Source organism: Xiphophorus hellerii, chromosome 9 (genome assembly GCF_003331165.1).
Source record: "Xiphophorus hellerii strain 12219 chromosome 9, Xiphophorus_hellerii-4.1, whole genome shotgun sequence".
NCBI classification, from domain to species: Eukaryota; Metazoa; Chordata; class Actinopteri; order Cyprinodontiformes; family Poeciliidae; genus Xiphophorus; species Xiphophorus hellerii.
Window position 1 is genome coordinate 21,161,042 of NC_045680.1, and position 22,059 is coordinate 21,183,100.

The window sequence follows — 22,059 nt, forward strand, 5'->3', positions numbered from 1 at the left end:
ATAGTTTGTGTCTCTGATGACTATTGAAGACTCCAGCTGCAGTCTCCACCTTGTGAATCTCCCTAAAAATGTTGATTAGGCTTTGTTTCATAATCCTCCAAAAGCTCAATGTTGATTTTCAGTAGCTATAAGCCATAATCATCAAAATTGAGAGAAATCAACTCTTGAAATATATCACTTTGTGCATAATCTATGAGTTGGAATTGAATTACTGAAATTAAATCAGCTTTCGATTAATATGTTAACTTGTTGACATGCACCTGTAAATGTATCTTTTCTTCCTCTGAATTTTAGAGTAAAGTTTTCCTCCTCTGTTTCATCCTGCAGAAAAAACGTGGCAAGACAAAATCTCTGGACAAAGTTGAGACCCTGAAGCCGTTTGATCCCTTTCTGCCCCTCACAAACTGCGATCCGAAATGCAACGGCTTCAATTCGAGCCTCCCTGCTTCGCTTCCCCCACCTGCTCCTCCTCCACCACCTCCGCCTCCCCCTTCTGTTCCTCCCCCAGCGTCGCATCCTCTTCCATCCACAGACCAGGTGTCGTCTTTGCCCACTGTGACGTCTAAGGAGCTCCCCTCTGAAACCAGCAGCTGCAGCTCCTCCACTCACTCCGAGGAGTCATACACTAGCCGCCTCCCGCCACCTCCTCCCATCTGTCCCTCCGCTGGCGTGTGCAACGGCCACGGCCTTTCTTTCCCCCTCACCCAGCCTCCCGCCAAATCCCGTCAGGAAAAGCGTTCCCTGAAGCGGCGGAAGTCTCGTCAGACGGAGCTGCAGTTCCCCCCCGTGCCAGGGGGAGGCGTCGACTCTCTGCCCAGCCTGCAGAAACTCATGAAGGGAAACAAAGAGATGAGCGTTGGGACCATCAGGGTGACCGCCGTCACCGGACATGTCTGAAATGCCACACTTCCCAATTACTCACCCTGCTCACGAAAAGAATGACTGTATCCCAAAGAACCACGATTCGCATGAGCGCCCCCAGACGCACAGGTGAAGTTAAAATGAGTTTAGCAGCATTAGCTCATCCAGACCGTATCCACTCTTGTCAAAGACCCGTTTACGGTTACGTGCCTTTATATGTGTTGGAAACCTTTTAATTGTTTAAAACTTTAATGCTTGGAGAGCTGCTGATGTGCAAGGAGAGAAACATTGTGGATGGGGGAGGGAGCGACGTGTCAGCACACATTTGGTACAACAAGACTTTGTTTTTCTGAAGAAAAAAGCACATTGTCCCCAGACAGCGGAGCATCAGTTAATGTTTTCCGCCTGTTCTGAGCACAGCGAGACAGGCGCCGACCTCGACTACACTCCTTCAACAAGTATTAGGCTGCTGGTGTTGGATAAAAAGTGTCATTATAGAAGAAATGTGGAGCGCACAACTTTGTCTCATCATTTTTTCCTTGTGTTATCTCTCGTTTCTTTTTTCTCATCCTTATTTGACTGAAGGTGTTTGAATGGGACCAGTGTTTAAAATCTTACTGTGAACCTGTCTGATGCTCTCGCTGCATCTCCATTACTGTTTGAAACCAACCACAGGAGCTGAGTGAAGAAAATAACCTACATTTCTTTATCCTTTTTATCTTTGTTTCATTTCAGACTATAGTTACAGAAGCAGCAGTCTGCACATCCTACAAGTCCATAATGAATCATTCCCCCACTTTGGATAGTTGGGCTGGGCCCATAATAATCATGCACACATGTAGAAAGTTAATATTTGATTCTATATACAGTATATGCATGTAAACAAGCTAGAGGCACTCTGGGTTTTGTTTTAAATGTTTTTTTTTGTTTGTTGTTTTTTTTTTAGCCAGTCTGAGCCATGATTGTTTCATATCCCTTATTTTTTTCCCAACTTCATCACGTCTGTTTTGAGTCTAGTGAAGTTGTAATAACACACTGGGGAAGCAGAGTTGATTGTTTACGCTCGTTTTACTCGCACGGCCACCGGGACCCTGCAGATGACTCTGACCGACCAGTTTTATTTATCTATTTATTTATTTAAAAGTCTGTAGATTTTTCTAATTGAGGCACTGGTTTGCCAGCTTCCCAGTTCTGTGGGGTCACTGTGGTCGATGTGAGTTTGTTACACAGAGAAATTAGTAGTTTAGACGGTCATAATGGGTGGCTAATATCCTTAGTTATATTATGTGTTACATTTTCAGTTTATAAAAAAGCTTTTGTGTTTGTCTCTCAACTATCATTTCACATCCTACTTATTTGGTTTCAGTCGGTAGGACTGTGGGTTTATTTGGATCAGACGACTGACTGCTGCTTCTGCTTTCAGAGCTGCTGTTTAGTTAAAAGTAGGTGAAAGTGCTCAACTAAGTCTTTATAGCCATGTCTCTGTTTTTTTTTTTGTTTTTTTTTATTTATTTGCTCTGTTTATTACAATAAATACAGTTCTCTTTAAATTCTGCGAAAAAGCTGCATGCAGGATAACAAAAAACACCCTGCAGAGTTTGGGGGAATTTGTTTTTACAGGTGAAATGTTTCTTCGTGTGCATCGGGTTTCTGATTGGCTCCTTGTGGTTGGTGTTGTCATTGCCACTTCCTCACTGCATGCTTCTGTCAGTTGCGGTGGAGAAAACCAGCCTGCTTGCATTCATGTTTTAGTTCTGCGTGTGCTCCGTCACTAAGATGTTTCAGCGTTCTTACCCTCTCGTTACACTCCATTTTCCTTCTGTTTACTCGTCTTGTGCCCCACCTTGAGTGACCCCGGGGTTATGTAAACAGGAAATGAACTGTTATTGAATTAAAGGGAACGCGAGAAAGATTAATCTGATTTGCAACACTATTAATGTGATTACAAAGGTTCCACAAGCTGAGTAAATCCTTTTACTTTTTTTCCCCACTTTTTTTTTTTTTTTTTTTTAAATCTTTATGATGTACGTTTACCTGTATGCATGGGAGATTATGGTAACTTCATGGGTGTGTGTTTGTATTATGAAAAAGACTATTTGGAACCTGCTTCAATCCATAAAACAGAAGAGGAGGAAGCACTTGCAGAGAGTTTCTAGAGACGCACGTGCACTTTGTATGACTCCTCATGCCTTCTTTTTGTTTTTCTACTTTAAATGTCAAGTGCTTTTTTTTTTTCTTCCCAGTTTTTCCCACCCCTTCTTTTCCTCTGTGATCACTCCAAAAAGCTGCACAGTATTTTTGAGCAGGAGCGAGTTACTACAATAAACTGTAGTGCCATTAGAAACTGTGAATTCTTTCTAAATAAAACCTTTTTTGTTGTCTTTCATCTGGTGGTTGGATTTTATTTACTTGCCTCCATGTTTTATTGAGTGGGTGAACAGTTTTAGGGGAAAGTGTCTCTGAATTTAGGGTTTAAAAAAAGGCTAGTAAATTTTTTTTTTAACTGTCGGTTTGTCTTAAAATGTGTGTGAAGTAATATAGTTGTTGGAGAGGCTTGAGCAATTCAACATTGGGAGAAAGCAAAATGTTTGCAGATATGGAAAAAATTACATTTCTAAATTTATTATTTTTAGGTTGTTCTAGATGACTACACTTCCTGTAGTTTACTACAAATCTTATTCAGACATACTGCTTGATACTTTGCTATGAACTATTGAACTTGGTGGCATTATATAAAAACTAGACGCATTGATCATCATTTTGACAGGTCTGAGATGTCAAACGTTGCTGCTGATTATTATAAATTTATCAGAAAAAAGTGAATTTATTTCACAAATTTCACTAACTGTTGGTCATGGTTATCAAAATTAATCAACTTGAACAACTATTTACCTTGTATTTAAAAAATATCTTTTGATATTCTATTTAAACTTTTCAATGTGAAGAAAAACGCCAGTGTCGCTCTTCCAGCCACCAGGCGGCGCTGTAGGTGAAACTAAACTACTTCCCTTCAGAGCGGGACTGCCTCTCTTCTCTGTTTACGTTTGTCCTGAAACATGGAGGACGAAGTGGATGTTGACATCGAGGGAGACGATTTTGATAGTAATGTTGGGTAAGAAGTGTCTCTATTTCCAACCGTGTGCAGTCTGGGGGAGCTATGCGAAGCTAAATGCTAGCTAAAAGGATTATTTTCAGTGTTTCGGTGTCTGTTAGCAACCTGCTTCCTTGTTGCAGAGAGATGGACGCTGCAGGATTAGTCCAGGAGCAGTTCATCCAGCCTGCGGACAGAACCAGCTCCTGGAGCCTGGTAGGACCTCGAGAAATCCCGCTGTTTGTACACTACTTGTGACTGTGGGACTTTGTGATGAGTGTTGTGTGTTGTCTGCAGCCCTGGGAGCTGGACAGCTCCATCAGCCCGGAGAACAGAGAGGCGATAGAGAGGATGCTGCTGGAGGAACAGTATCCTTTAACCACAGCTGACAGGCTGCCCCGAAGGATGCGCTGTAAAGGATGCAGCAGTCCTTATAGCGTGTTGCAGACGTTTTCAATTTTGTAACTTTACAACTTCAAACGACAATGAGTTTCTTGGGATTTAATGTAATAGACCAACTAAAAAATAATAAAAAAAAGAAGCACAGAATCGTGAGGTGAAAGGAAAACCATACATTTTGGAGTATGTCTCGGCTTATGACATTGAGAGAAGTACATTTAGCAAAATAACTCAAGCTTAATCAGACTGGACGCATAATATTTGTGAATAATGTCTGGTTCTGGGCTTGGACTGAACTATTCTGTCACACGTTTGCTGTGTTCTTTCACATATTCTTCACAAACTGGTCTTATGACTTTCCACTCTCCCATAAAGGATAGATTTGTTAAGTTTACACCTTCTTCTTAGTTACCATGGACCTCTTGGCTGACTTTCTCATTGATGCTTATCAGATTTGATATACTGACATGTCTTGGTTGGTTTGGAACGGTGCTTTGCTCTTTTGACTTTCTTATAACGAACTGGATATGTTCCTTTACAAATATGTGCTTATAGATCAAAGCAAGAAATAGTTTTGAAATTTTGCAGGCTGCTATTTAATTAAAATCAAGGTTAAATCTGTGAAACAGGGAGCTGGAGTGAAAAATAAAATAATTTATTCAGTTAGTTTTTAGTGCTCTGGTAGGAAAATTGATCCAAACCAGCTGTAAAGCAACTGCACTTAACTCTACTTGAAGATATTATTTGACGGGTGGCAGGATTCCTGACATTTTGCCCAGTGATCCCAATAAGAAGCCCAAAGTAAAGAAGTAAGTATCTTTTCGTTTTAGAGTTCTCCCCCACCTGTTGTTTATGTTGAAAATCACACCGACGTGTTTCTCTTCTGGACGTTCAGATCTCCGACCAAAAGCTCGACCTCGGCCTCTGCTTCATCTCGCTGGTCCAAACAGGAAAAAGAGCTGTTTGAGGAGGGACTGGTGAGCGCCTTAGTTTCAATAAAATCTGTAGGCCTGAAGTGAATTTATGAGTAATATGACTTATTACTATTGCATATTATTTGCATCCTGTCCTAAATTTAGACATTAAATCAAAGTCTAAATTTTTACAATACAACATTCTGGTATTTTAAGGGTCTGCACACTTTTTACAACCGCTGGTGATAGTTGAGGTGTTCTCTCTTATTTATGTTTATTCTTTCATAAAAAAAAAAGCTTATGTATTTCAGTATTATGACCCTTTTTGGAACTAAGTTATTCTTCTTTCTACTTTTTAAGGCTCAATATGGTCGAAGGTGGACAAAAATCGCCAAGCTCGTGGACACCCGAAGTGTCCTCCAGGTCAAGAGTTATGCCAGGCAGTACTTCAAACACAAGGTGAGATTACCTGACTGTTTTCACACTGCAATGGAGCATATACAAACACATTCTTAGTCTTATGGGCTCTTCTTCTTATTCCACCTAAAGGGTAAATCAGAATCTGGAGCTGCAGCTCCCTCTACAGGTTCAGAGCAGCAGCTGCGGCCTCCTCGGCCCACTATGACCAATGCCGTCCGTATAGAGAGGCTTTCCGATGACGAGGACGTAGACATCACCGATGACCTGAGCGAGGGTGAAGGGGAGGACATCAAAACTGAACTGAGTGGACCAGCAGGGCAACCAGAGACTCACGCTACAGCAGAAGAGCAAAAAGAGCTGACAGTGTCAGAGAGCATCCATGAGACGAAGCACCGACCCTGCCTGAGCTCCCTTTCTGAGCAAAGTCCTCCATCCTCTTTTAACTTGTTTTGCGCTGAGGAAGACAGAAAAACTACGTCAGATGAGAATGTTGTAAAGACGGAACCTCCTGAGACAGAAGCAGAGACAGAGTCAAAACTGACAATTAATCCTAGTGATGACCAGAGCTGCCAGAGTCACACCTTGGCACATGACGGTCAGTTCATTGAAGAATGCCATGACTCCACAGGTAATACATATCAGGGGTTTGTTTGTGTCTTACAGGGTTTCCCCAAGAAAACCTGCTAAACCGGTTTTTGTGTTGAAAAATGTGAAAAGTTAAAAAAATTCTGAGGTGCACAAGGAGTTTAATGCTTGAAATATAGACCTAGCTTAATCCATCTTTACTGTTACTGGTGTATAAAAAACCCTATTTAAAATAAACAATGCTTAGCCTGGTGGGAGGGGAAGAAAAGTCTGGTGACCCGCCAGGCTTATAATCCACTGAACTCAGCCTCGCACGCCTGTCAGTAAAAGTGATTCTGTTTTGTTGGTAGATTCTGTTGAAAACCTGGACATCCAGGGACCAGACGGAGACCCAGAGGAGCAGGATGAGGAAGACGAGGAAGTGGAAGAGCTGAAGGCCCCCGAGCAGGAAGTTGAGATGGATACAGAGACGATCACGGAGGACGAGAAACAAGCCATCCCCGAGTTCTTCGAGGGTCGACCATCGAAGACGCCCGAGAGATATCTGAAGATCAGGAACTACATCTTGGACCAATGGTGGCGCCAAACCGTTCTCACACCGACTTCTCTACAGTTTTTCTCATCTGTAGAGAAGAACTGAACGCTTTTGTGTTTATCGTTAGGCTGAAGAGCAAGCCCCGATACCTGAACAAGACGTCGGTCCGTCCCGGCCTGAAGAACTGTGGAGACGTGAACTGCATCGGGAGGATACACACGTACCTCGAGCTCATTGGAGCCATCAATTTCAGTTGTGGTAAATCTGCAATCGTTGACCTACAGTTACTCCTGCTGCTTTTATCTTTCCTCCAGCTCAGTGTATGGGCTCTTGTTTTCTTCTTGTAGAGCAAGCGGTGTATAATCGACCAAAGGTGGTGGACCGGACCAAGCCGAAGGAGGGCAAGGATGTGCTTGAGGCTTACCAGCTAGCTCAGAGATTGCAGAGCATGGTAGGTTCCTGAAAACCGTGATCAGCTGCAAAACCTGACCTTTTCGGACCCGAGCTAACATCTGATTGGTTGCAGCGGACCAGGAAGAGGCGTGTGCGAGACATATGGGGGAACTGGTGTGATGCTAGAGATTTGGAAGGACAGACTTATGAGGTATGGACACTGTCTTACATGCACTTCAGCCGCTTTGAATCTGTATCTTCATTTCTGCTGAATCTGTGTGTTTCTCAGCATCTGAGCGCTGAAGAGCTGGCTCAGCGGAGAGAAGAGATGAAGAAGCAGCCTAAACCCGGCAAGACATCCAGATACAGAGGGTGAGCATGATGGATTCATGTATCAAGTAACAAATAATACGCTGGAGAAGATTAATCATATAATCAATCTCCCTACAACAGGTCCTTTGATCCATTCCAGCTGATTCCTTGCAGATCTTTTGAGAGAGATGTTCAGGTCAGTGACCATTTGTCTCATTGTTTAATCATACTGCCGCATATTTATCTTGTGCTAAAAAGGCATAGGAAGATACTCCGCTTTAAGTAAATAACATTCCAACATTTATTGTGTAGCATTTTTGTAGGCATACTTTCCAGATAAACTATGTCAAGTCAAGTTTATTTGAAGAGCACATTTCAGCAACCAGGCAGTTCAAAGTGCTTTACACCATAACAACATCATACAGTACAAACTTATGAAAAAAGCATACAAATGTTGCTCAAATGTTTCGTCAAACCATCCTAATAACAATGCTACTTAATGTCACGTTATGATATGCAGACACTTTGTCTGCACTAATGAAAATTCCCTTAACTCAGCATGACGAATGCTTGAAGTCGCGTCAACAGTAGGAAAGTCTGACCTACTTATTCTATGTTTAATGTAATTTCTGCTGTTAGATTAAGATTATTGATATGCAAAAAGACTTATTCAAAACCTGTACTGTACTTCTTGTAATCTCTCATCAGACAATCAAATTAGAGCACAAACTAGAGCCACCTGTCCAGCTCAGTATTGTGCTGAACAGTGTCGTACACTGACTTACTTGGACGTGTACAGCAAAGTTTCTCCAGCTGAGCTAAGGCAGCGCCATTTCTCCCTCAGTACTCCTGTAGAACCGCCGCACTGTGACCTGCTTTCAATGTCCACACCCTCTTAGAAACCATATATTGTACTAATATTTGTCTCACCTAATATTTGTACAGATATTGTACTAATATCTGTACTAATATAGGTAGAGGTTTTCTTCTAAATGTTTTTTTATGAAAGTGCTTGTGGAGAAAGTTGTATTTTACCTTGTTTTATTGTAATATTTCATGAGTACTGCTAAACTTTTCAAAATGTTACTTGCGGTTTTTCTCCAGGAGCCGTTCCAGGTCGTCGTGTGTGCTGAAACTCTTCTCATCATGGACATGGTACTTTATAAACACAGCCTCGTAGAAAATAGCTTCTTATTTTGTTTTGCTTTGCATCCTTCAGTAGCACATGCCAGGTGTGTCATCTTACTTTCTAATGCTATAAAGCGCTTCGTCATCTTGTGTTCAGCATGCCCACGTTTCAAGAGGGGAAGTCATTGGTCTTCTGGGTGGAACGTTCAACCAGGAAGAGAAAGTTCTCAAGGTAAGAAGTGATCCAAGTTCATCTTTATTCTAATTATTCTGAAGGCTGACAAACAGTCCTGTGTGCAGATCTGTGCAGCAGAACCGTGTAACAGTGTGAGCACGGGTCTGCAGTGCGAGATGGACCCGGTGTCACAGACTCAGGCCTGTGACGTGCTCTCGTCTCTGGGCTTCAGCGTCGTGGGCTGGTACCACTCACACCCCTCCTTTCACCCAAACCCGTCAGTGCGGGACATCAACACGCAGGACCAGTTCCAGGTAAAACAGAAACGATAAAAGAACCTGTACAAGTTTCTCTTCAGTTTACGGCACTTGGACTTTTCCAAATTAACAAAACGGCTGAAGTTGAGTTCATTTGGATGGAAGCAGTATGTCAGTAGCAAACTTTTCAGACTTTTATTTGTGAACACTTTGAAAGTTATTTGCACTTCCCATTTGTGTAATAGTTTGTTCTATTGCAGGAAATGCCAATAAAATTCTTCTGTTGCATAATAAAGGTTGGAGGGGTGTGAATACTTTTGCGTGTGGACATGCAGTATAATTTTTTTGTCCTCTGACTCACCCAGAGTTATTTTTCCCGCGGCGGAGCCCCCTTCATCGGGATGATAGTGAGCCCGTATGACCCCGCTAACCCCTCAACCCACTCCCAGATCACCTGCTTGTTGGTGAAAGAAAGCCAAGAGCCCTCAAGCCAAAACAGTATGTGAAACACACACTCACACCCAGTAAGACACGACTCAAAAACATCAAAACACTCCAGATCAAGAGGCCTTGCAATCAAGCTGACAATGTAGGTCAGTGATTCGGTTTCTATCCTCCAGCTGAGTTTTTTTCTCTCTCTCTCTTTCTGTCTCTTTCTCTCTGTGTTTCTCCACAGAGCTCCCTTACAGATTCAACTTTCTGTCATCACAAGATTCTCCTGACTGGGAGCAGACCATGAGGAGGGCTCAGTGGATCGTCCAGAAGTATGCTCAAGCACACGGGTCAGTGGTAATCAGTACTGTAATTCCCAGCAGCCAGAGGGTGGTTTGATTGTGGATTATGCTGTAATTTTTCTCTAAAAAGTTTGTTCTGGTTGTGCAGGAGCGTCCAGATGGACAGATTGTTTCGCAGAGACTCCAGTTTTACCTGTTTGGAAAAGGTGAATTTGACCCTTTGCTTATTTCAGTTGGACACTCTCAGTAGCTCACGGTTGTAACTTTCTCTCCAGATGATGGCGTCTTTGGCAAGACACTTGGAAGCCCTCCCAGATGGTGAAGGAGACCAGTTCCTCTCTGAGATCCAGTCCCGGTTTCTGTTGGACTTTGTCTCCAAGCAGAAATCCTCATATAAGGAAGAAGAAGAACATTTAAACATCTCAAGCTCTGTGCAATCAGACGACGCCTCTTTTGATCAGCTGATCAGTCAGGAGGAGTTCCCCAAGGGAGGAGAGAGTGCTGAAACAAACAGTAGCTCAGTTTTGCATTTAGGATCAGTGTTGTCAACTGAGCATGACTATTTACTGTGAAAAAACAAAAAGTTTTTTATTACAGTTTTAAGCCTGGTGTAAGATTTGAAGTACATGCGTTGAAGTTTACGTATAGTTTTATACAAAACCTGATTTTGTTGAATTGTTTGACTAAAAGATCTCTTGTAGAAAATCATTTAAGTTCCAGGTGTCTTGGTTTACTGTAGGGAAGGAACTAGTTCAATATGACTGTCGGGTCGACTCTGATATAAGCTGGTTATAAGTATTGATACTGTTCTTTGATATCAACAGAGTCCTCAGTAACTGTAAAACAAGTTCATGTTTGAGAGTGTGTTCGTAAGAGAAAGAGAGCATCTGATCAGTTCCTGTGTTACCAAATAAAACTATTTTTATATTTGCTGATTTACTGCATTTATTTATTTGAAACTCTTCTGGAGAAAAAGACAAAGTTGAGCTGCAGCAAAGGCAAACTTTTCAACTGCTTTGGCTCCCATGTCAACAGATGTCACCAGAGTCGTAATTTAATCCTAATTTAGTCATTTTTGTGTCTGTTCCGGGATCATATTTTTTTCTGCACAATGTGATGTTTTTAAGTACTTAAACAAGTGGCATTTATATCTTTTGTAGCTGCTTATGAGTGCAACATTTGATCTATGTTCTCTAAAGAGTTTGTGTGCTATCTGAAAGTATTAATATTTACCTTCATGCTCTTTACATGGTCATGAATGCAGCAACAGATTGTAGTGATACTGTGATGATTAATGATGTGATTTACCCCAACGTGGCCCTCCAAATAATTTGGTCCCCATATAACTTTGAGCCGGCCCTGCAAAGAGGGATAATAAAGCCAAACTACTTTTTTTTTACCCCATGAAAGTTAACCACAGGGTACGTAAAGCCATATTCCTCATTTGTAGCGGATTTGGGCCATAATGTGACCGATATGTGAAGAGGAACCTTCATTGCGGAAGTGTTTCTGCGGGGAATCATTTGAGAAGCAGGAACAGCATTCGTTCCTTTATTTTCTTAACACCCGACGTTACGTAACATGTCCTGTCATATGGGGCAGGTGAGGGATGTCGCTACCGATTAAGATGTTTTAACTATGTGTCTGGCTGTTATTGCAAGGTTTGGACCATCGTGAACACCAGAACGGTACCGGCGCCATCGCTGGAAAGTAGTTGCCAAGGTTACAAGCTACCAACCGACCAGTGGGAATGACTTTGAAGGTTGAAAAGCTAAACATGGCACCAAGACACTTGAAACACTTTAAGATCACTGCATCGTCCTACGTTATAGTTATCGGTGCTACACGAATGTTTTATCACACCTGCCTTATGAAGTAGCGCTTGTTAAATTTTTTTTGACAACAATGGCTTTTCTACGTGGTAACTTCTTAAGAAACACGTCCAGTTTTTACTTTCACATGAATTTGACTCGACATTTCCAGCTCTGTAAACGAGCTGATTTTCCTCTGAAGAAGAAGAAGACCCCGTTCTCAGTATGTTCTCCAAAAATCTCGTCTAATTTGAGAGTCTGTGCAACTAGACAGTCTTTTCCAATATGTGGCAACGTGCGGACGGCGTGTTCCCGGATAGGTTCCGTCCAGACACAGTGGGGCCACCACTTCCACACCTCCTCCTCCTGGAGAGCTCTTCCTGCTCCCCTCCTATGGATGGTCCTCAAACCTCTGCAGAAGCTTCTGGCTATACTACTGGGCAGGTAGGGAACGGATGTCGGATGTATTATTGTTCCCGTCTTCAGTTATGTTTTACAAACAAGGTTTTTCTAACATAAGTACATTGAAATTTAATATAATGTTATCAATACTGAACAATCCATGTAATGGAAATAAACAATAGAAACTGAATAAATTTCCACTTGACTAAAATCACACAGAAATATCACATGAGAACATAATTTCTCTGCATTTTAAAGAAGGGTTTTTAAACTGAAGACAATTAGTTTACAGTGCTTTGGGTTGTTTAAGCTGGAGTGAGCAAAGTGGTACGATCTAAAGAGCTTTCAGAGACCTTCTAAAAAAAGATTGTTGCAAGAATTTTACCGTGTTAAATAGATTTAAATATGCTAAAAGAAGTTACCAAAACCCCCTAAAATGCCCTCAAGTATATCCAGCAAGTTCATGTAAGTTCATTAAAAAAATTGAAATTCGAAATAGACTGTTTAAATTTCATAAAAGATATGAAAGAAGAAATCTCTGTGCTTTAAGGAAAACATGAAGCTGTTAAATGCATTTTTGTTGAACTATACAGTTTACTAAGCAAAACTGGGCACACCCCCACCATGGACTGTTCTCCCTGCTGCCCTCTGGAAAGAGGTTCCGCAGCATCCGGTGCAGGTCCACCTGGTTCCGAAACAGCTTTTTCCTACTTGCCATCAGACTGCTGAACTCTTAACTGGACTGCACTCAAAAACTGGTCTCCACTTTATACCTTGCACATGTACAGAGCTAAATAACTTCTATTTTACTGTCAGTCCTGCACTTTATATTTTATATTTAGATTTATATTCATATTTTATACTGTATTTTATTTTACTCACAACATTGGAACCTCAAACATTGTCCTGAGCCGTATGCAACGAAATTTCGTTCTGTATACACCCTGTGCATTGAAAATGACAACAAAGTCAGTCTAAGTCGAAGTCGAAGTCTAAGGAACAATTGTGCAACTGTGAGATGCGTTGAGGCCATTAACAGGGTACTTATAAGGTAATGGCCCTATTTACGGAACAAAAGCACCTGCTAGATAAAATCCTTCAGGCCAGTTGGACTATCTCTAGACTGCATAGGTATATGTCACAGTGGACTAACTCCAGCACTTCTAGTGCTAATTCATGTTGTTTAAGTTTATTTAAATTACTTTATTTTCCAGACTTAAACTGTAGATTAGATATTTTCTAATAAACGACAAGGTGTCCTTTATTTACTTGACTATAAAACAATAAGCATCAGTCACCAATGTCATTTAATGACATTTGTATTATGAAGTAAAACAAAGAATACAAACATATTGCTTTACATGCAATAGATTCCCTTATTTGTTGATTAAGACCATAAACAATTATCTTAAAAAAAAAAACTGCTTAATGCTGAGTTAAAAAAACAATGCTGTTTGAGTTCACTAAAATAAAATCCAAACTCAGCTTTATTCAGGCCTTTAGGGAAGTGATTCCAGGCACCTGCACCATATGTTTTGGTTCTCACTTTGGGATAATTAAAAACCTGCCACTTAGCGGGTTCGTCAGACCCTCGGGCCTTCCGTTGCCTCTTTGAAGATTAAAGGATTAATCTCAGTGTGTATTTCCACAATTCTGTTTTATACTCTCCTTGTTTTTCATTCTCTGCCATGAGAGATGACAGTTTTCCTAACATGAAGGAAGCTTTAAACGATTACAGTCTTTGTAGTATTGAGCACCACTGGCCCATGTGTGATTTTTAAACTTACTACCCGACTGTTTCTCCACCCTTTTCTGGGCAGGAGTCTAAGGAAATGGTGGGGCTCTCTACCAGACAATCGCCGACAGCTCGTGCACGAATGGCTCCGGAGGCGCCGCTGGCATCTGGCGACGGGAGCAGGAGTTGCTTTGGTGATCGTGGCCCTTCTGCTCCTAACACACCTGGATGAGTCCCCAGTGACGGGGAGGATCCGCCTCCTGGTGTTCAGCAGGGAGAAGTACATGGAGCTGGCTGCTCTGACTTCAGAAGCGGTGAGAAACGAGGGCAGGCACTAATCCCTACACTGTTTCTTAAATATTCAGGCTGCTGAAATGTGATTCTCAGTAGCAGCTTTACTCAGATCCTCATAATCTGCAATGAAAATGATATCTTGGAAAATGATATCTGGGGGAAATAAAACGGGACCAATATTTACAAGTAACCGTGTGTTTCAGCACCTGGAGGAATTTGCGGAGCTGCTTCTTCCTGTCACTGACCCGCTTCACCAGATGGTGGAGCAGGCGGTGCAGCTCCTAGCACAAAGGAACAAGGACATCCCAGAAGTGTCTGAAGTCCCCTGGAGTGTTCATGTGGTAGAAAGTCCCCAAATCAATGCCTTTGTCCTTCCAGTAAGTATAAAAAGAGACACAGACCCAAAACTTTTTTTCTTGTTCATACCCCTTGTGACTTCAGTACAGTGTGTGGCTCAGGCATGCATTCTGATTATGCTTGTTCTGTTTTTTTTTTGTAGAATGGGAAAGTGTTTGTGTTCACTGGGATGTTGGGAGCCGTGGCAGATCTGGACCAGCTCATGATTGTACTTGGACATGAAATGGCTCATGCTATACTGGACCATTCGGTATACTGGACTTTATGCAGTTGGTGTTGCTTTATTGTTTTTGTTAAAGCAATTTAACCTGTCATGTTTTTAATTATTTGGAATCTGTTTTAATGTTTATTTAGATTTGTCTTGATAGGCCAACATATAAATGTGAATTAGGGAAAATTTTAAAATGACATAAAAACATTTCCAGAAACCAATATGAACTAGATAAAAGTTCTTGAATTCCCAAGTGTTGCTGCCCCTTTTTCCTGTTGGCGCAATGTCCAGGTTTTGGAATATGAAATCAGTCTCTTGTATCTTTTCCGTCATGCCTTCTAGAAAATGACCCTATTTATATACCTTTCTTATATATCATTCTAATTTTGTTGCCATTTTCATACATGCAAGATTTGCGAAGTGTATGACTAATAATAGTTGTCGTGCCGACAGTTTCTCCGACCTGAGCCGGCCTCACATATGAGGAAAAGTTAAGAGCACTGCAAAGTCAAATGTTTGGCATTTGAATTGGCAAACTTGCCATTAAAAATGGCCTTTGTTCATGAATAGGAAGTTGCTTCTTGGATTTTTTTTAATTGTCTTCTTTGAGTTTTATGACTTTGTCATTTTGGGATGCATCAATTAATACCACCTTGACTAGATATCACCCTTTGCTCCATCTGAGTTGGCTTATTTTGACTCTGGCACCACTTTCGGATTTCTTGCATCAGACTTTGCTGCGACTCTGTGACAGTCCCCTCCAAACAGCTGTCTAGCTCTGATTTATCAGTGCTCATTTCTTTTTCAGAAACACTCCCTGCAGTTCTATAATCCCCGTTCACTCTGTTCTAAAAGTGCCTAATAACGTTTCGGGCATTTCAAGTCTGTAGACGTCCGGGGAGGAGATGCTCGGAGGAGATTTTAATTAGCCGAAGGGGAATGAACGTCGATGACCTCGAAGTTACAAAGTTAGTGTGCCGTAACGGATAGACTCTTAAAACCTCTAAATCTGTTGCAGCGCAAAGTGTTTCAGCAGAATAGATGAGAACAATCAATATGTTGAAGCTGCACCATTCCCCTCTCTCCCCCTCAGAAAGTTTTCAGCTCTGGTTTTCTCTCTTTAACCTTATTCCTGCTGTTGATATGCTGTTGCTTACCTCCTCGTTTCATCTTCTGCCCCGCTCCCTCCAGGCAGAACAGGCCAGCCTGTCTCATGTTGTGGACCTCCTGTCTCTTATTGTGGTGACAGCCATCTGGGCTCTGTGTCCCGGGGACATCTTGGCAGTGGTGGGAGGCTGGGCAAAGGACAAGCTCACGGAGGTGAGGTATTACTATTCATGATTTGAGTCATTTGAATATTTGGAGCTGCAGGGTGTCGAAGCTAAAGTGAGAATGGTAGGAAAAATTACAATGTCCAAGAGTTGCGTCAGTTTTGAACTGTAAAATGTGAAAGTTGTGTTTCTGGATTGTTGTGTGTAAAAGTTCTCTTCTTTCACTTTTGCAGCTGATGTTCAACCATCCCTACAGTCGTAAACTGGAAGCTGAGGCAGATCAAGTTGGATTGCATTTAGCTGCTAAGGTAACACTACTAAGTTTGTTTCACATTAGTCCTGAATCTAGCTACAATATTGCTGCAAAGTCTACTGTAGATTCCAACCATTTATTATTGTTATTACAAAGTACTGACTTGTGCTACACACATTTGCCAACAATTTGATAATAATGAAAGGTGCTCCGTGTTTAGTTTAATGTTTAATGTACACTGTAAAAAATTAAAGTAAGAAATAGAATCATTTTCTATGTATGTTTTGCTGAAACACTTTGCAATCTGCCAACGAGGCACAAGGGGGCACTGTTGTCAAACTAAATTAAGCTCCTTTAGAAAGGCTTTTCATTTGTGTGCTGCTGTGTTACTTGTGTATTTTTTGATTAAGAATTGTATATGGATATGTGTGTGTGTGTGTATGTGTACATCTTTCCCAGGCTTGTGCAGATGTGCGAGCAGGCCCCGTGTTCTGGCAGCAGATGGAACTTGTAGACAATCTTACAGGGAATCCCACTTTACCCGAGTGGCTGTCGACACACCCCTCACACAGAAACAGGTCCGGTCAGATGGACCGCCTCATCCCACAGGTAGAATAACACACAACAAGCCACATTCAGCGGTGTCTCCACCAGTTAATAAACAAAAGCATTTCTTCTCGGGATTGTCACAAGCCGCCGACTGAAGCGAGAGCATTTTTCATCCTCGTCGGACGTTTGTTGTTTTGAACAAAATGTGTAGCTTTAGGTGCTGTGTGAAGATGTCTTAATAGAACTAATGAAGCATCTGGAGAGATGTGTGCCCACCTGCAGACACGGAGAGGGAGCCACAGAGGAAGCAGAGACTCGGGGAAAGGGAGGAAAGGATGCAGGGCCTTAGGAAGACAGGAAAACCATTTTGTAGTGCCAGGCCCTGGATGCTTGGCACAGGCAAAATGTCGTGTAGGATTTGAATGTTTTGGATCTGGAAGAGAACAGCTCTTATCATTAGCCAATCAGTCTCACAGGACGGGACTCTCTGCTGGCGCGGTGGGAAGACAATCATTACTATCTTAAGGCTAAAAAGAAATCAAGAGGCACTAAAAATGAAAAACAGCTTCGGTGGTTGTGTGCTTTATACCTGTGAGCATTTTAGCTAGCCATACGTGTTGCTGTAGTCGGAATATCGTCACTCCATCAGATGCTCCAAGCGGTAACGTCGAACAGATGGGCAAAGCCTCTAATTGTCCATCAGGTGGCAAAGTTGTGGAGTTTGTGCATCGCTTACTTCCCTGTGAGACAGGCTGACCTCTAGCAGCAGTTGTTGTCGAGGCCAGGATGTAGCTGCAGGCAGTGAAGTGATGAACGCTGCGGCGTGGGTATTGTTTGTGTGCACGAGCTGATAAAACTCTGTCTCTGGTGCGATAATATATAATACCCAGCTCACGCCAAGCAGTTTGATCCAGCCAAGCAGCACAGATGAACCGGCTAACAGCTGAGCTTCATCAGCTGAAAGTGATGCATAATATGATGTTTTTAACCTTGCGAAGGGGTGACAGCCTCAAGCTACTTAACCCGACTCTTCTGGGGGCACTCCTCCTCCACAAGTGCGCTCGTCATCCTTAAGCAAAGCAAATTAAGTCCACAGGTAGCATGAGAAGGACAGGCTGTCGAGTGGATAGCTGAGTGCATGTTTGTACACGGACACGCACACTTCTTTTGGAAAGCATTCACCCCCTTTCTGATTGTTTTCTTTTTTTTAATGGGTTTTTTAAATGATGGGTTGAAACAAAAGTGGTGTGTAGATTGAAGTGAGAAAAAAGCACATTTGGAAATCGAGGTGGGCATTTATCATATTGTTTTTCATTTATCGTGATACATTTCTTGTGCTGGTAGGAATTTCGATTTATTGTTGCCACGATAAATTCCAATTAATGGTGTTTAAAACTCCCCCAAACTGTCCGCATTGGCGGCATTGTTATTTTTCTGATTTTCTCCACTGTTTGTTCAATAAGAATATCAACAAATATCCACAAAATTTGAAAATATGACTATTTGCTGTGGGTGTGTCCAGTTTAGTGATTCAGATCACACTTCTTTATGTGACTGGTGTCACAATGGAGTGTATTAGCAATGGGAATGTTCTTCAAGAGCTGCATTTGTGTTTGTGGGGCCGTGATCGCCGTGTCATGCCTTCACAGCCGTTCAGTTACCTAAAATAAGATGACAACATATTGCGGTAAAACCTTTAGGTCCATATCGTCCACCGCTATCTAGAGATAGAAATCAGCATAAACCCAGCTGTTCTGTGAAGGATTCAGAGGTTTGATGGAGAATATCTGTGAACAAACAGCATTACAAAAACTAAGAAGCACATCAGACATGGACAGAAGTTCCAAAGCAGGGTTTGGTTATAAGACAATACCCCAAGCTTTGGACGTCTCAAAAAGAAATTGGTAAAAAAGAAAAAAAAAGTGTCAGTATGGCACAACTACAAACCTAGTTGTAGTTGAAAGAGGAGCATTAATCAGAGAAGTAGCAAGAGGCCCCGTGGTAACTCTGGAGGGATCCAGAGCTCAGGTGGGATAATCTGTCAACATGACTACTGTTAGTCATACAATCCATAAGTCTGGCCTTTATGGAAGAGTAGCAAAGAGAAAGCCATTTTTTAAAGGAAGCCATTAAAGGACCCATTTAAAGAGTCCCACGGGAAATGTAGGGAACACGGCTAACATGTGAAAGGATGTACTTTGGTCAGGTCAGACCAAAACTGACATTTCCATCGCACCTAACCCATCAAAATTTCTATTTAATCTGAAATCCTACAATGCAGAACACAGTTAACATATCAACTCCACAGTAAAACATGGTGGTGGCAGTATTATGCTCATGGATACAGGCAAATATTTGGTCATCTTGAGGCTGCAAATGAATGGGGTTGAGGTTCTCCTTCCAGCAGAGCTTTATGTAAAATCCCACTAAAATACATTGAAGTTGAGGTCAGTAAGTTATAAAATATGAAAAAGTTGAAGGGATGTGAATATTTTCACAACGTATATGAGATTCTAAGTATAGAAGAGGGAATATATTTAACTACTACAAGTATATTTATTACAAAAATATGCTGTTTAATAGATATATTCAGTAGTACTTGGGTAATTCACACAAACATTTATTTTTTCAACCTGGTGTGATAATATTAACTTATGAGTTAGGTGAGCTCTACATCTAGTTGACCAGCGTGTTTGCAGTGGCAGAGCAGATATGACCATTTATTCATGAAGAAAGAAGAACATCTTGAATTAGCAGGATTTGCTTCAGATTCAGTATTGATTGATCAAAACTACTTGGTGGATAGACACGCTGTATCATGATTTGGCGCTGTCATCGATTAAAACTATACCCGTGTCTGCTTTTTGTTCATCTGTGCAGGCTCTGGAGCTGAGGGAAACTTGTTCATGCCCCGCGCTCTCTCCTATTGACCCTCGAGTTGTCTTCTCAAAGACCGTCAGCGAGTTGCTGGCAAAAGCTAAGGAGCAGGGGGTCGGAGGGTTGGAGGGGACGCACGAGCCACAACCCGTTTCTGCCTCCGTAGCACTGCCGGTTTCTCAAACGGCGCTCGCTTCTCCCTCAAAAGTGGATCGGTTTAACAAAGACAGGGTCCCTGCTGTCACGTCTCCTCTCCCCACCGCTGCAGGGGAAGGATCCCAGCATGTGCTGCAGAACACCAACCAGCAGGGGAGTTAAAACCCAAACAAACCTTCAACAAACTTCACACACTCTATTGACAAACTTGCTACAGTTTGAAGAGGCAGGATTATGTATTGTCCAGACACATGGTGTCATTTTATAGCACAATCAAGTAACTACGTTAGTTTCAGTCGTTATGAAAACGCTGTATAAATCAAACATGGCTTGAAAGAAATTTGACTTTGCGATCTTACGCCTTGAAATTGGGCCTCTGTCTCTTTAAGAAGCTCCTGCTTTTACAAAGACTCCGCCTTCAACACGTCATCCCAACAACAGTTCTCCTTTAAAGCTTTTACAACATTTTTACCAGCTTTTCACTGAGAAGTACTTCATGCGATGAGCTCAGCGGATGCACAGTTCCAGCAGGTGTTTGCTAATTGCTGCTGCCGCTAGTCTGAAGGAGATAGCTAGCATTTTGCACCTCTGAATGATTGCCACGGGAGATTCAAGGATTTCTCAAACATGCATGAAAGAATCAAAGCAACTCTCCTGGTGTGTCTTTGATGAAGGAAAAACATTATAAAATTCGAAAAAGTCCAATTTACATAATACTGCCCCTCTAAAGCTTTTTGTTTCTTTCCTACATCTATATGCAGCCTTTTAAAGTGGTCCCTAAGTGCCCAACACTTTAAGATCCCAACCATGATAGTCTTGGCCACAGTGGAAGATGGTGTTTGAAAAAGTTTTCCAAAAACAGATTGCTGAGAGTATAATAAATAATTGTTTTTTTTTTAAAATGGGGCAAAAAGTCAGCAAAACCAAATTGAGAATGCTGTCCATGTCTAGTGTCCGTAAAGATGCCACTTTAATTAGCTAACCTTGACCAGGGAAATGCTGCATTAATTAGCAAAGCTCCCATACTTTGTGAGATTAATATGTGCATTATTCATCGATGCACGGAAACAGCCAGGAAGAAGCACTTAGGTGTGCATGTTTGATGCTGCGTCCATAGCGAGGTGAGGTCTTCTGCGTTCCGGCTGCGACCGTCGCATTCTCATGCAGCACACACCCTATGCACTTTATGCATTTTCTAGCCTGGGGGACCTAATCGGACGAATTGATGCTGGCCTGATTTAGGACGCAGCCCTCTGCACAGGAATACCAATGTCAAGGTGTTGAGCTTTGAGGGCGGAAGAAAAAAAAAAATGATGGGACTTTTTTGCTTTTAAAACTCTCATTTAATAAGGCAAGCAGAGTGAGAAAACATTGGTATTTACAGCAACAGCCTTGGGGAGCAGTCACGCACCGAGCAGGGGAGGGCAGTTATGGTTCAAAGCTAATGGTGTTCTTTTATGTGCGAGTGTGTGCTGAAATTAAATGGTACACTTGGATACACCATGAAATCAAATTCTACAACTGTGTTATCATTGCTGAAAATTGGTTTATTTACGTTATGCTTTTTAGATTCAGACCCAGCCAGCAAAAAGTTTTTCCATGTAGCTGGTGGTGGCGGCAGGAGTTTGTGCTTTAACCGGTGGGTTGTGGGTTCAAACCCCCGCTTTGTCCGGCTCAGTTGTTGGGCAGGACACGTCACCTGCCTTGTCTGGTGGTGGTGCGTAGCTTCAGCCCCCGTGGCTACAAACCTGTAGCTTACCACCATCAGCTTGTGAATGTGTGTGGGAATCGCTGAACGTAATGTGAAATACTTTGTAGAAACTGTAAAGAAACTGTTTTCTTTCAGCAATTCAAGAGAAATATGTCCTGTAAACGCTTTTATTAAATTAAAATTGTACTTGAATCAAGTTTATCTTGCCTGTTTTTATTCCTCTGTCAGATCAATAATCTGACATGGATTAAATTGCAGAAAAAAAGGAATAAAATATTTTTGTTTTGTCTATAATCAATGGCCACCTACAAAGAGCAACACAAGATAGTTCCAAACAGAGTGAAACGTGGGGATCCTATTTAAAGAGTTAGCTTGAGGTCCTGTACGTCATCATTATTTACAGATAATGTCACGCTCCTAGATTCGTAGACTGCTTCCTTGCGGGCCCCTCACAGCTCATTAGAAAGATGTAAAGTTATGAAATCTCATAAAATATTACCACAAGACAATCATTGCGTGATGAACGCTGTCAAAACGCCCAAGAGTCAGCCTCGGTACTGCTCCTTTGAAACATCTGCCAACTGTTACAAGCTCCATCTTCTTGAATACAAGATCAATTTAGTCATGT

The 22,059-nt window shown here is 41.8% G+C and overlaps 3 protein-coding genes across 11 annotated transcripts in view; all 3 read left to right on the forward strand.

Annotated features, from left to right (window-relative positions):
- Window positions 1-3,247, forward strand: part of suco (SUN domain containing ossification factor) — a 39,583-nt gene extending 36,336 nt beyond the window's left edge. For 5 of the 8 annotated variants that reach the window (XM_032571379.1, XM_032571380.1, XM_032571381.1 and 2 more), the window contains one exon: window positions 328-3,247. In XM_032571379.1, coding sequence (XP_032427270.1) covers window positions 328-897 — 570 coding nt within the window. In that variant the 3' untranslated portion in view covers window positions 898-3,247. The remainder of the gene's footprint in view (window positions 1-327) is intronic. The other 3 variants (XM_032571384.1, XM_032571385.1, XM_032571386.1) reach the window with 1 other exon arrangement.
- A 611-nt stretch (window positions 3,248-3,858) lies between these two features.
- Window positions 3,859-10,739, forward strand: mysm1 (Myb-like, SWIRM and MPN domains 1). Of its 2 annotated transcripts, none has more exons than XM_032573116.1 (20): window positions 3,859-3,973; window positions 4,096-4,168; window positions 4,250-4,320; window positions 5,089-5,160; window positions 5,247-5,328; window positions 5,626-5,724; window positions 5,815-6,313; window positions 6,621-6,846; window positions 6,933-7,063; window positions 7,153-7,256; window positions 7,332-7,409; window positions 7,488-7,570; window positions 7,652-7,706; window positions 8,615-8,665; window positions 8,796-8,870; window positions 8,939-9,127; window positions 9,436-9,568; window positions 9,747-9,852; window positions 9,953-10,010; window positions 10,080-10,739. In XM_032573116.1, exons 1-20 carry the CDS (start codon window positions 3,918-3,920, stop codon window positions 10,374-10,376), a joined length of 2,538 nt encoding a protein of 845 aa, XP_032429007.1. In that variant the 5' UTR covers window positions 3,859-3,917; the 3' UTR covers window positions 10,377-10,739. The 2 variants fall into 2 exon arrangements, with proteins under 2 accessions (XP_032429007.1, XP_032429008.1); XM_032573117.1 differs by having other exon boundaries at window positions 5,815-6,280.
- Window positions 10,740-11,336: 597 nt separating this feature from the next.
- On the forward strand, window positions 11,337-21,627 carry oma1 (OMA1 zinc metallopeptidase). Its single transcript, XM_032572876.1, has 8 exons — window positions 11,337-12,059; window positions 13,838-14,066; window positions 14,250-14,423; window positions 14,546-14,653; window positions 15,806-15,934; window positions 16,119-16,193; window positions 16,598-16,747; window positions 19,568-21,627. Exons 1-8 carry the CDS (start codon window positions 11,710-11,712, stop codon window positions 19,880-19,882), a joined length of 1,530 nt encoding a protein of 509 aa, XP_032428767.1. The 5' UTR covers window positions 11,337-11,709; the 3' UTR covers window positions 19,883-21,627.
- The last annotated feature ends 432 nt before the right edge of the window (window positions 21,628-22,059 follow it).